Consider the following 13,427-nt stretch of genomic DNA (forward strand, 5'->3'; position numbering starts at 1 on the left):
TTACCGAGGCTTCAAATTTTTTCTGATTCCAATAACCCCACTCTGCCTATTCCTTGAATTCATATTTTACATTTACTGCCTTAGTGTGAGACTGCATTTCATGAAAAGAAATATAAAATAGGGTTGCCAAAAGAAAAATGCCAGCCATGTGTTGTCTAAAGAGCCTGCAAAGACCTCACCTTGACACTAAATAGAGTTATACATAAAAAAGTATGCATTCATTTGTGATGTGACTTTTCTGTCCTTGTTCCCTTTAATTATCAGTCATGGATATTTAGCCAGCCTTAGACCACAATTAAAAGTGCTTTCTAATTATATTGTTCAAAGTATGCAGAGATAAGTGCCGAAAATACGGCTTTAGGTGAATGCTTGTTTTTGTACAGTCTGGGACATCAAAATCATGAGCTGGCAACCCTAATCACAAGACTGGAAGTTTATCGCAGGATCAGCACAATATTAATTTCATCCACCCTCGATCCCTGATTAATGCCATAATAGCAATAGTTCAACTTATATCCGCCGTCAATAACATGCTGAGTTACTTCAAGTGTCTGGGAATGCACGCTGCATTCAGACAACTCACGTCTCATTCTCGCCCTCTACTTTTATGCTCACCCTGCACTGACAGCGATCACAATGCACTCACACTGATCATCATGCAGTCACACGATTCACCCACTCACCCTACACTCACAATGATCACTCTGCACTCATAACGCACTTGTGCTGCTCACCCTGTACCTCGCCCTGCAATCACATGAGCACACTACTCACCCTCATGTGAAACTTCACTAACCTATCCCTTCACTGCTCAATCTGCAATCTCACTTAAACAAGCCTATCACTAACCATGCGTTCATTCGTCCCACTCTGCCCTTACATCCGTACCCAAATTCATATACTCACCTCACTCACTCTGCAGTCACTCCTCTTGCCCTACTCTCGCACTGTTGCTTTGCTCACCGTGCACTCACATGGGCACTCCTGCCACCAACACAGCTCAGAGGGTTTATGGGCCTGCTAAAAAGAAAGAGTACCATATAGATCACAGAAATGAGTGTGAGTAAACTACGAATAACACTATAAAAAATGAAATGTTTATCAGAAAGGTGCTATAGAGAGATGAGGTGCATTGTTGGTGAGTGGTAGTGAGGGAATTTATGCAGAAGGAGGAAATGGGGGATGGGGCGCCAAATAAGAATGTTGCACCATGTGTGACCAGTGCTAGGGTCAGCCCTGGCGGGGAGTGTTGGCCCCTCCACCCCCTGAACTTCGGGTCTGGTTGCGCCCCTGCTGTGAAGCATACACATAACATGCTGTATTAATACACAGAGTCACTATTGAAACAAGACACAGAATACTGTCAGTGCAATCACAGCTTGATTTATTTCACAGCACTCTTGTGCCTCGACCCCGGTGTTTCACATATTTGTTTCGGAAAGCACACGTCAAGTGGTGTGGAAGATGGAGACTCTGCTCAAAGAAAACAGCCTTTAACGATATTTGGAAGCCAGCACGTAGCCCACTGTGGCCAGGAACTTGTCCACGGAGCAGTGCACAGCGCAGGTGAGTTGCGGCTTCAGGTGGATGCCGAAAACGACCAGGATGTTGTGAGCCAATTTCTAAAAGAAAAGTACAAAAATGGCGTTAACATCTCTAGCAAAGTGCAGCGTAATGTAGCGCAGACATTAGAAATACCTAACTATGGCCGGGAAGGGCAGATCCATGTCGGGTATACATACTATACAGATGCTAAATGTGCATCTAACGGGCCTCGGCGTCATTAGTAAAACTAACTCTGCATTTACACAGCCGATTTACACATGAGGTAGTCTGATTCACACATGCAAATTCACTTTTCCAATTCAGGAATCTTGGTTTCTCAATTGCGAAAGCATTTAGTCACTGGGAGATCTCTCAGTGAGTAAATCTACTCTGGTGAGTGGCGACTGGGGGCCTGATTCACAAAAGGCCTCCGCACTCGTGGTGGAGGCCCCTCTATCTTAGGGGGTAGTATCCACACTGGGGGTGGTATATTCCCCGAGCGTATAGACTCCGCCGCGACTGCGGACTTCCGCCACGAGTGCGGAGACCCATTTGAATCGGGCCCCGGTGTTCACTGGGGCCCATTTAATGAATGGAGGAGCACCTGCTTTTATGCAACTGCGCTGCCTAAAGAACATACATTCAACTTGGAATGTCTCCATACCATAGCACGAGCTGCATATAGCACCCCTCAGGGAGCGTCGACCATTGCTCACTGTTTGTGAGCTGTGCTGTCTGCAGCTGATGCACTACCTTAGAGAATTCCCAAATTAAATGTATGTATTTCAGAAAGTACAGTAGTATTAAAACAGGCATGTTAATGATACCATAGAATAGCAGGAATACTCCGAAAATGTATGCGCCCCCTAAATCTTCGGGATTGCTTTATCCACAAGCACCTTTCTGATCCCTTCCAATCTTGGAAAAGTCAAAGATTTGCTCCTGTAAAGGGCTACAGTAAATGCCATTCCTAGATTGTAAAACAAAGTGAACACCAGGCAGTGGAGGGTTCCAGGGGGAAGTATTTTCTTCATTGGGGACATATTTACTCCTTGGTAAAAACAGAAACTCAGAGGTGAGCAGGTACATTTGCACTTTATCTGATTGGTTTGCATGTGATAATATACGTGGAAACGAAATGCACAAAGTTTTCCATGGTTACAGCTAAAACGTTGCAACTTGTGTTCCTTTCACCGTGTTACCTGGAAGAGTTGTGTGCAATCTGAAATTAGTAAATTTACGCCCATGCTATTGTGAACCTAAAGGTGCAAATTGATATATTTCGTAAATAACGAGGGCCACGGAGTGTAGACATGGACATCAATTCACCGAAATGCTCGAGGTAGCTGAAGTGACATCGCATGCCCTTTGACCTTCACTTTCACACACACACACACACACATGCTTACACATACACACTCTTGCTCACTAACATCCTCACCCGCAGGCGCGCACACAAGGTACATTTAAAAGCTTTTTTACTTACCTCAGCTGTCATGGAAGGTCATATTCCAGTTAATAGTGTTCCATATTTTATTACACTAATGGTGACTAATAAAATAATATTCACTATTACTGTAATAAATGAATTCACAGAAAGCAAAGAGAGTGGAGCCCCAACCAATGTCCACAATGACGGACTGCCACTGTGTTCCTGAGACTGATTTTGCCACCTCTGAGGCCAGGGGTCGCAAAGGCAGTGCCAGGGGGTTTGCTAGGGGCAATGAAGTCCACGAGTGTACATACAACGTAGTTATATAGCTATCAAAAAAACTGGGATGGGTCAAGCTCTCCTGACCATGGGTTGGACAATGCTGTTGAAGAGTTTGGTAGAAGCTCAGGGCCTCATTTACAATAGAATAGCGCAGCACAGTGCCGTAAGCAATTTTGCAGTGCTGCGGTGCGTCATTCCAAAAGTGCACAAATGCGCCATATTTAAAAAGAATACGGTGCATTCATGTACTGACCCCTGCGCCAACGCTAAAAAAGCAGCCTAGTGTCCAACGCAGGCACCCTTGCGCCATGTTCCAAGGTTGCCTGTGTTGCGGGGGGATTGATTTGGTGCATGAAAGGAAACCTTTCTGCACAAAATCAATCAATGGAGGCGATTTCCTCCTTCTATGACAAGGAAAGAGCCAAAAACGAGGAGACATAAAGATATTTCTCCTCGTTGCGCCTCCTTAACGCCACACGCAACCCCTGGGGTGGTGTTAGAATCTGACGCATTCCCAGGATTATGATTTCTCATAAATCTGGGAATGCTTCAGATTCCATGGGTGTTGTGTGGGAACACCCACAGCAACACCCATGGAACACCCCTTTCATGCAGTGTTTTGCCAGAAAGGGCCATATATTTACAAAGCCATGAAAAACCACTTAAAATGGCTTTGTGTGGCCTAGTAAATATGTTGCGGTATATTGCACCACCAGAGTGTAAAAAAAGTTAAACTTCATGTGGTGCAAAAGTGCTGCTAGGACCTGGTAAATGAGACCCGTGTTGTGGACGCATGGAATCTTTTTTCAAAGGAACTGCCAGCTTTTATAGCAATGTACATTTATAGCACTATCGATGCATGTGTGTGTGTGTGTTTTGCTGCAAGAAGAGACACATCTATGAATGCAAGTGTAGAGGTGTACTTGGTAAGATCTGGTGGTTGCACTATGGTGATGTGTATTACCTCATAGCCAAGGAGCAGAATCTAAATCTGGGCACATGCATCCTACAGTTTCTGGACAGCTCAAATTGCCCAATCAACCCGTATGTTGATCTTTGTGGCCTGAACTGACTCAGAGATAAACAAGCTGTAGTCATGTCACCTCAAAATGTGTCCTTTCAAATTGTTGTTTTTACAAACCTTAAGTCATTTTGTATTTAACCTCTTGTATATAAAGAGTTCTGATACCAGCCGTATCTGGCCTTTACCATATAAAACTCCAAATCAATAAAAAAAATACATAAATGAAGCTCATCACACTCTTTATCAAAGAATCAACAAACAACCCAATCAAGAGATATATCGAGGAGGAACTTTGATACTTACTTGGAAGTTGACAGGATCTACCATAAGTTCCTCAGCATGCTTGTCACTGAGTTTGCTCAAAGCACCATCAATATCATCTATGTGGGCAACTGCATTGGTCAGAGCCCCCATCACCTTCTTGCCATGGGAGTGGAGAAAACTGGACCCTTCCTTGAGGTCTTTTGAAGGGAAGTAGGTTCTGGTGGTAGGTAAAGAAGTGAACATCCTGCGATAGACAATGAAAAGGTGATTACTCTACAGGAGTTTCTCCCATGAAGACACGTACAAGATGTATCTGACAATGCAGGCTGTTGCTTACATCCACATTCTGTTACAACTGGGGCCACTTTGCTATCAGAGGAGTATTACAAAAGAGTATTCATCATTCTAGGAAGATCTGTTAGTGTCCAGTTGGTTCTTTAAGCTTGTCCAGAGATCCTTAGAATTAAATAATCAATTTCCCCACTTCATTGTTTGTCGAAATCCACCTGCCCCCACCACCCGGCGCTATCTCCCCACTGCTTTTACCTGCAACACTACTGCTGGGCCTGGTACCAGAATGTTAGTGTCAGAATAGTGTCTCACTTAAATATTAAGTCTTAAATATTTTCTACAAAAATTGCATAGCATATCTATGGGACACCTGATTCTATGTCCCTTGTGCGAGCAATGGGTAGGGGTAACCGCTAACAGACTTCAACTAAGTAAAATCAGCACATCTCTTAGCTTCAAGTGCTGATAAAGCACAATGTTTTAACTGCAAAGAGTTTCCTGTTGGGCAAGATCCATAAACTGTGTGTTTATTCAGAAAATCACTTCAGTAAAAGTGTCAATGTCAGTTTCCCAAACTGAATTTTATGACAGCACGCTGTGCAACGCGCACCTTCTTTGTAGTTAAAATATTGCGCAGAAAACTTTTAAAATAAATATTCTACTGGGAAGAAATCATATAGTCAGCCATACCTGCAAAGAGCCTCTGCACCAAGCGCCTCTTCATGGCCTTTGACGTGCTCCCAGATGGCTTTCACGTTGTGTTTGTCTTCGGCGGACAGCTTCATGTTTGCAGGTGGTTCCTGGAGCTTAGCAGACCTGATTGATGTCTGTGGTCCGCAGTGCGCCCCCTTAAATGGAGTCTGCATGAGGGCCGCCCCTAAAAGTTGAGCCCAGCCCACTGCCAATCTCATTGGCTGACTAGAAAACTACTGAGGGGCACGCCCTGCTCAATTGCTTTCCCTGGGTCCTTCTGGGAGCTGTGCCAGGTGTCTCAGCAGGGTCAAATGTGCACCTTCTACTTTTTATTCAGTGATCGATGAAATATTACCTTACTCATTTTCCACATTTAGGTTGTTGTTAAAATTTGCCTGATAAAAAGTAGGTATTCTGAACATTTTATTGTTAGAAGGTTCACAGTTGTGTTGAGTCTGAGTGCACGAACCTTTTGATTTTTTGGGATGAAATTTGCGTTATTTTTATGAAAGTTCCCATATTACACCAAATACATTTTGCCTGTATCTAAAGTAACTTTTCTCCATCAGGGAATACCCCACACAAATAAAGTCAGATAAGATCCTGCAGGAGGCTGGTTTTTGATGTAAATTATGAGTTTGAAAAAAAATGTATGTCAGTGAGGCATTTCCAAATCCAGTTTCTCACGTGCAAAAAAGTACAATATTTTTGAGTATGCGAAATTGGTAACATTTCGAACATTTCGAGTCACACAGAAGTTAAGAATTATGCAACATTACCCTGACGTAATGAAATTTTGCAAAGATTTATTCTTGACTGTGTGTGATTTCCGTCGCTAGAATTTTGAATTCTAGGCATTCCTTTTTATTCATATTGTGAACACTTGACTGTCCAGCAGTTGCGTACTTGTTAATGAGGGGTAGATAGGAGTTTAGATATAATACAAGATTGTGTACTTCTACAGGAGTTTTAAAAATTTAAATTACATAATGGTCTTACATTTCTCAATTTCATTACATTGTATATCTTTAAAAAATGGGGCAATTACGTGGTTTATCCAGACTATACACGAATTGTGGGGAAAGTTAGGAGGCAGAATTAAAACTCAGCTTCCAAATTTTACAATTAGCCACTGGAGCACTTAATCATATATCTTAGTATTTTTAATGAACTATATAGGGTATGTTCTCTTTAAAGCAATGCAGACTGTGCATCCAAGAATTCCACAAACCTCCACTTTCACCTACTTCGACATAAAACTAATATTCAATTAAATTGTATTAAGGCTGACGATCAGAAAGGGTCAGAACTAATATGAAGGAGTGACCCAAAACACAACCAGAAAATGCTCATAAATCAATAGTATAAAGGCAGGGCCCAAATGACACTCAGGAAAGACTCGGAAGTCAATGTCATAGTGGTGTAGCCCAAACAACTTGCAGAAAAGGTTCATAATTAAAGATTAAATTATGGGCAAGGCTATATCCGCATTTGTGTCTCTGTGGGTGATAACTGCAATGCACATCGATGTCAGTCTCACTCCTACCTCCACCCAAGGCCATCAATACAAGTGGCAGGGGCTGATATCCCTGGTGTGGATTCCACACATGGCCATACTAATATTCCCTATGTATCTGGCCCTGAGATTAACGGGTCAGTAAACCCTGGACATGGTCATTCTGGGCCTGGACACACCAAGCCCAGGCTTTAGAGCAGATCTATGTGGGTCCCAGGAGGCTGCTGCTCCAGGCCTCCCGGCACTCTAAACTCAACATGGCGGAGAAGCAAATGTCTTCCCTCACCTGCTGTGCCCTCCCTTATCCCACATCCAAACCCACTTCCCTAAAAATAGCCCCTCACACATTTACCACATATTCACAAGCCAGTGGTGAATGTGTGGAGATTTGGAAGTATTTTTTCCTAGAAGCGGGGAAATATATCGGGTCTTCAACCCAGTATTCTCAGGACCATATGTTGTCCCACATTCCAGAACCGCTCCTGGGCAGTATCCCCAAATCTAATTCTTAGAACCTCTTAATGGGAGCCCATATACTGCACTGTAACTACAGACCCAGCATTGGAAGGTTGTACACAGCCCAGATAATGACCAGAGGTTGCTGTTCTGTACACCTGTCACCACCTAGCAAGTGGGGTGGTCACAGGGAATGTTGGCGTTTGAAAGGGTCTGAGGAGATCCCCCATTCGCTATGAGCAGGTCATGTGGATGGACACCACATGGTCCACTCCACCCATCTACTAGTTGACCGCTGAGTCTAAATGGTCGAGTGGGCATGACAATGGTCCACTCAGTCCTTTCTTTCACTTGCCCACTCATTCCTGGCAGAGGGCGACAATTAGCATCCACCGATGGATGCAGCATTGTGCTTTTTTTTTTAATTCGTCCATAACGAAGGCCGTTATTTTTTTTAATCTTTTGTGTCCATCGGTTGTGTAGATGATTTATATTTGGAACACTATTTTTTTATATTTATCTAGCAGTATTTTATATCGCTCCTGCATCACAGGAACATTACGGTGCTTTACATAGCATTATGAATAAAATGCAATTAATTGGGGAATGGAGAACTGTTAAGGAGTAACAATGTATTCTTTTTCATAATTTATGAGGAATTTAATTTGACCTGCTTTCTCTGAGATAACATTTACCTGACATGCATCATAATTATGAAGTGGTACACGGGTGCTCGCAATTTGCAGTCGCAGTGCGCTCCTTTTCTATAAGGACCTGATTTTCCTATTCACAAATACGATTTTAGAACTGCATGTGTGTATGGCAAAATACGCAAAACAGGCAGAACAAGAGTCCCACTGCATGCATTTACTTTTTTTAAATAGTTGCGATTCTAAGAGTCGACTTCAAAAGTTTTCTAATGTGGAATCAGTTTAATTCTATGTTCTACCATGCGATTCAGCCTTCAGAGAGTTGTTTTTAGAGTGCCATGTTGGTATTTAATGAGTGGGCAGACATTGTCTCTGGTTCAGAGCCACCCTTAACGCCAGGCGAACACATTTACTTCAGACTCTGACTTTTGGATGCAATTTGCCGAAATCGGCAGCATTTGTTTGTTTTTCAGTTCTCTACCTCAGTGTTATGAAGCTAACAATGATACCTTGTTTCATCCACCCTGCTGCTCTGCAATGGCATGGCCCATTTGTGAAAGGTACCAGTGGTGATCAATGTGATAAGTTTGTCAACATATCAATCTCATGCTCATGTGATAACTTCTCAGTCCAAGACACAGTGCACTTTATATTTTTTTGGAATCATTACTAGACCCTAAGACAATGTTATATTTTACCATTGCTCAGCAGGAAGGGATTTTGGCAGGTTAAACCAGCCCTGACCCAACTTCAAATGTTACAGTCCCCCAATATTTGCTTTAATATGGCAATCTTTTTGGCGTGTGCCCTCAGAAGTAGGAAGGAACGTTTGAGCACTTGAAGTTATGCAAAGGCCTTTTTAAATTGAATCTTTTATAGTATTTAAATATTGAAGATTTATATTTATGATGGTATGTACTTTTTATCTTTGCTTTTGTGCATGTGATGTACGTCTGTGGTTTTCATATAACCGTATAAAGTATCTATTGACTGACTGATGTGATGTTTGTTTTTTAAGTGCATTTACTTTGCAATTCATACCTTTGGTTTAATATTCCAAGGGGCATATTTACAAGGTCAGGCGCAGCTCTGTAAATCAGCAGGGATGTGCCAGAATAGATGCGACACGCAATTCTCCCCTTGCGCCACCATTGATGTGTCACATTTACAATGTGGCGCACCGTGGCGTAAGGATAGGCAGATGATTGTCGCATCTTGTGGCGTAATGGTAGCGCATTGCTGGAGTCGTGTCACAAGCGCGATGCAACTCCAGAAATGTTCAGGGGCCGCCCATACTTAAGGTGGTGCGTCACTCCTTACACCTGCTTCAAGCAGATGTAAGGGTTTGACGCAGTAGCTTCCTAAAACTGACTCAGTGAAATCTTGTAGATTTCACTGCATCACTTTTGCGAGGCTTTCCTGCAACGGAATGCCCACCCTGCGACGGAACGCCCACATGAAACCTGACGCAACTTTCATGTGGTGCAGTGCTTTACAACGTGATGTATCTGCCTAGATGCGTCACGTTGTAAATAAGTTGCAACGTGGCGCATGGTTTACGCCGCCGCTGTGTCACAGAAGTGACGCAACGGCAGTGCAAATGTGTCGCAAGGGGCTTGTAAATCTGCCCCCAAATGTTTTACTTATAAAAAAGAATAGCTTTTATCGAGGCATAAGAAGAATGGCAAAATGCTTCTCAGTGCCAGAATCTGCTTCCTCAAAGATAGTCCTTCTTTCTGAAATAAGTAACCTAAGCAGACAGCGCTAGGCCCTCACTGCACAGTACTACTCTGACAGCTGTAAAAATGCAAAATATTGTGCTCATACCTTTCTTCGTTTTCAGTTTCCAATATGGCCGCTGACTTTACTGTTTTATCACTTATTTTTAAGTTGAACATAGTCATACAGAACGATTGTGCCGCTGCTGAGAAGGTTTTACTGCTGTGGTTAAAACTTTGGTTTTGCCTTGACTTTCGAACATCTCCAGACCTATGGAAGAACCACTTATCAAACAAGCGGCGCGAGTGGTCAGGAATTGAAAATATTTCACCTCGTCACAAAGTTAATAGTTTGTATTCTACATAACTTGTTGGTATCGCAGATTGACAGTTCAAACATTGGGCAGTCTTAAACTTCGTGTTATGTGGGAATTTCTACTTGCTTTTCCCAACTCATTACGCAGGATTACTGCCCAAAACTTATGTTCAGCTGCACTAATTTTCGACAACTTTTACTCCCTTTCTTCTTTTAAAATCGAAATTTGGCATGGTGTGTCTTTTTTAATGTTAATGATTTAGAATGGCTGGATTTGATCATAGTTGGCAGTAACCCTTGTAGAAAAGGGGACACAATGAGTCCCCCCTCCTAAACCCCTGCTGACATCATCAGGTAATGGAACATTCTGGAATGCTTATTGTTAGAGATGCGGGATTGAGTAAAAATAACTGTTTTCCTTCTGTTCACTAGAGAGGCCCTGTGAGGTATGCTGAACTGAACAACCCTGCATCATGGGCCCGGGCAGTGGGGTCTGGGGCAGTATGATAGTATTAATGACCACACCTTATAACCTCTTATGCACCCCTTTTAACAGACGAAACTCACTAAGACTGTTCACAATTCGGCAATCAAGCTTTCACAGTGCTCCTTAGCAAAGGCTGCCATTTCTGAGTTAAGAGTAATTGATAAGTCTCAAATGTCCTCAGATGACAGGTGACACCCTTCACATATGTGCTGCTCGGATACTCCTGTCGCCACAGCTGCTGGATGACTGGACATTTTTTTGTTTGTTTTTTGGCACCACATTTATATTCCTTATCAATTATCAACCGCCTGCACGCCATGCACAGCAAGGCAGCTAAACTGCTAGAATACAGTTTTTATGCGGTGAGCTGACCCGCCCTGATGACTCCTAAATTTCCAAATCGACAGTTATATTTTCTCCTAGCAGTCTAAGAAGCGAACCTTAAAGGAAGGGCAATGCTGGTGAACAAGGCCCGACCTGACCTGATGCAGCATGTATCCTATGTAAAGACTATGCAACTCCAGTCCTAGCTTATGGTGCCTACAGGCACATACATATTGTTATTTTCCCTGATATTAAAACAAACCTTGCCTTTAGCTATCTCAAACCCTTGTAGGCTCTCATACCTTGCACAGCACGTATACAGTGTGTCTTTACAAGTTCAAAACTACCCCAAACAGAAAACAAAGGCCACTTTTTTAGCTAGCTAATTCACTAATGGGGCTGCTTTAATTTTAGTGCCCAGGCCTATTTTCTGGTCCAGTCCGACCCTAGCTCCATATAAAAAACAAATAATTAATTATTAATTTGAGCCAATGGTTGCCCGGAGGAGGCCAACAACACTTGTTTTTGGGGACCAGCACTTATCTTTCCAGTAGATATTTATTGAGCACAAGAGAGTAAAACACACAGATAGGAAAAATGGAGGAAGAGAAAGACGCGAAAACCGCCATAAGGGGAAAAAGCAGGAACTTGCAATGAGATAAAGAGGCAGGGAGATTCTGATAGTGGAGTAAAGAGGCATGAGGTGGATTTAAGACTATCATTCTTAATGTTCGCTCTGCCAATGTTTAATAACACCGGCATGGTCTTCTGAGCAGAGCTTTGCAAACAGGCACTCTTTCTTTTGCAAATGAAGAGGCTTATTTACAGGCCCCCTAGCGCCGCTGATGCGTCACTTTCTCCCATATTAAAAGTGATGCACCAGTGGGGCAAGGGGCTTGTAAGTAAGCCCTTAAGTGTTGAACTAAGGTATGTGACACTGACATGTAGTAAGGGAGAGGCCTATTTACACGAAACAGCGCTCCACTGTTTTGCCGCATCGGAGCCTCAAGAATTTTACCGCAGTAGTACAACAGTTTCTAACGCCATGTTAGCATGGTATTTACGATATGGCATTCCATGGCGTTAGGAAGAGCCCGGCGTCCAAAAAACTGATGCTAATCTCTGTGCCGGGTCACTAAAAAATGCACGCTAACGTAGAAAAAGTGTCTTTCGACCTATTCGCGGCCAGAAAAACAGATGCTAGCCATTCTAGCATAACTTCTGTGCATCTAGTGGTGAAAAAAAAATACAAAGGCGCCTCGAAATGTAAAAGAAAAAGTTACACTTGACTAAAATCAGCTATGGAGCAGCCAGAAGTGTGCCCAGCATAGGACAACAACCCCACTACCAGCCAGGATTATCAGCCAGAGTTCCAGGGGAAGAGGAAGTGCATGCTTAGTCAGGAGGAGAATTAGATCTTGATCATGGAGGTGTCAGAGCAGTAACACCAGCTCTTCGTCAGCCCCAATTGTCATTGGGGAGGAAAAAGACCATAAGTCAGTCCATAGTGGGCAAGGTGAACAGCGTTGCTGAAGTCAAGAGGTCAGTTCCTGGCTGTAAGAAACACTGGCACGATTCCAAGCTTAAAACTAAGGAAATACTGGCAACAAATCTAGAGGCAGTATTGCAGACTGGAGGTGGAAGTCCAGCACCCCTGGAGGAGCTGAATACCTTGAGGAGCAGGCGTCTGCAGTCATCTCAGAGGAATTGGTGGTTGGAGTTGCAGGACAGGACAGTGATGCCTATGATGAACTACATCAGCAACAGGGCAAGTTCCAACAAGGGCCAATGTGGGTAACTATATAATGCCGTGCTATACAAGCAGCTATGTCCCAGCCCCCTGCAGCACTGTCTTCAGGCCAAACAGTAGGCACCTGGCTCATCTATGGTTAGACGTGACATCAATGGAGGGCTCATGGGTATTTTGATCATATGTGGGTGTAGAGCAGCATCACAAGCCTTCTAGCTGTGCTATCCTATGTCAAAATGAAAGGGCAGCAATGTGCAGTTTCTACAAGATGCAGCACATTCCTGTTTTAGCTGCCTGCACTGGTGCATAAAAAGCAGACATTCACCAAAGCAGGCACCCCTGCACCATGGTTCAATGGTACCTGTGTTGGTGCTAGCCAACTGAATGTGTGCCAGCATAAAGAAAAGCACGGGAGGCATTGTATTGTTGTAAACACAGAGCAAGCCTGCACCTCCCTATTCACACAGTTTAGCACAGCAATATGGTTTCTTGCGCTGCACTCAACCACATGTCAATGAAAGATGCCCCTCTGTCTCACCTGGGCCCAGGCACATTAGCCTAACCTCCATTTTCCTAGCATACAATTGGTATGTCACAGGAGAAACAACACCCCTGAGTGCTGGGGGATGTGCGGGCTATGGATAGTACCTACACATAGGGACAGTTCAAGAGTCACGTC

The 13,427-nt window shown here is 43.3% G+C and overlaps 1 protein-coding gene and 1 long non-coding RNA gene across 2 annotated transcripts; one reads left to right on the top strand and one right to left on the bottom strand.

The window, feature by feature from the left end:
- Nucleotides 1-1,367: 1,367 nt before the first annotated feature.
- On the bottom strand, nucleotides 1,368-5,719 carry LOC147685242 (hemoglobin subunit alpha-1). Its single transcript, XM_086941142.1, has 3 exons — nucleotides 5,529-5,719; nucleotides 4,587-4,791; nucleotides 1,368-1,622 (listed from the first exon to the last, which is right to left on the bottom strand). The coding sequence occupies exons 1-3, from the start codon at nucleotides 5,702-5,704 to the stop codon at nucleotides 1,494-1,496; spliced, it is 510 nt and encodes a 169-aa protein (XP_086797268.1). The 5' UTR covers nucleotides 5,705-5,719; the 3' UTR covers nucleotides 1,368-1,493.
- LOC147685243 (uncharacterized) lies at nucleotides 1,369-4,795 on the top strand. The gene is made up of 2 exons (XR_015300684.1): nucleotides 1,369-1,828; nucleotides 2,272-4,795. It is a non-coding gene; the product is annotated as an uncharacterized LOC147685243 (long non-coding RNA).
- Nucleotides 5,720-13,427: the final 7,708 nt, after the last annotated feature.

This window comes from Lissotriton vulgaris, chromosome 10, assembly GCF_964263255.1.
Source record: "Lissotriton vulgaris chromosome 10, aLisVul1.2, whole genome shotgun sequence".
NCBI classification, from domain to species: Eukaryota; Metazoa; Chordata; class Amphibia; order Caudata; family Salamandridae; genus Lissotriton; species Lissotriton vulgaris.

Excerpts from the sequence above, each read along its gene's own strand:
- LOC147685242 (XM_086941142.1), bottom strand. The coding sequence starts at position 5,704 with ATGCAGACTCCATTTAAGGGGGCGCACTGCGGACCACAGACATCAATC. Across the intron at positions 4,792-5,528 it reads GGTGCAGAGGCTCTTTGCAG|GATGTTCACTTCTTTACCTA; the intron begins GTATGGCTGACT and ends TGTCTATCGCAG. Across the intron at positions 1,623-4,586 it reads TAGATCCTGTCAACTTCCAA|AAATTGGCTCACAACATCCT; the intron begins GTAAGTATCAAA and ends CTTTTCTTTTAG.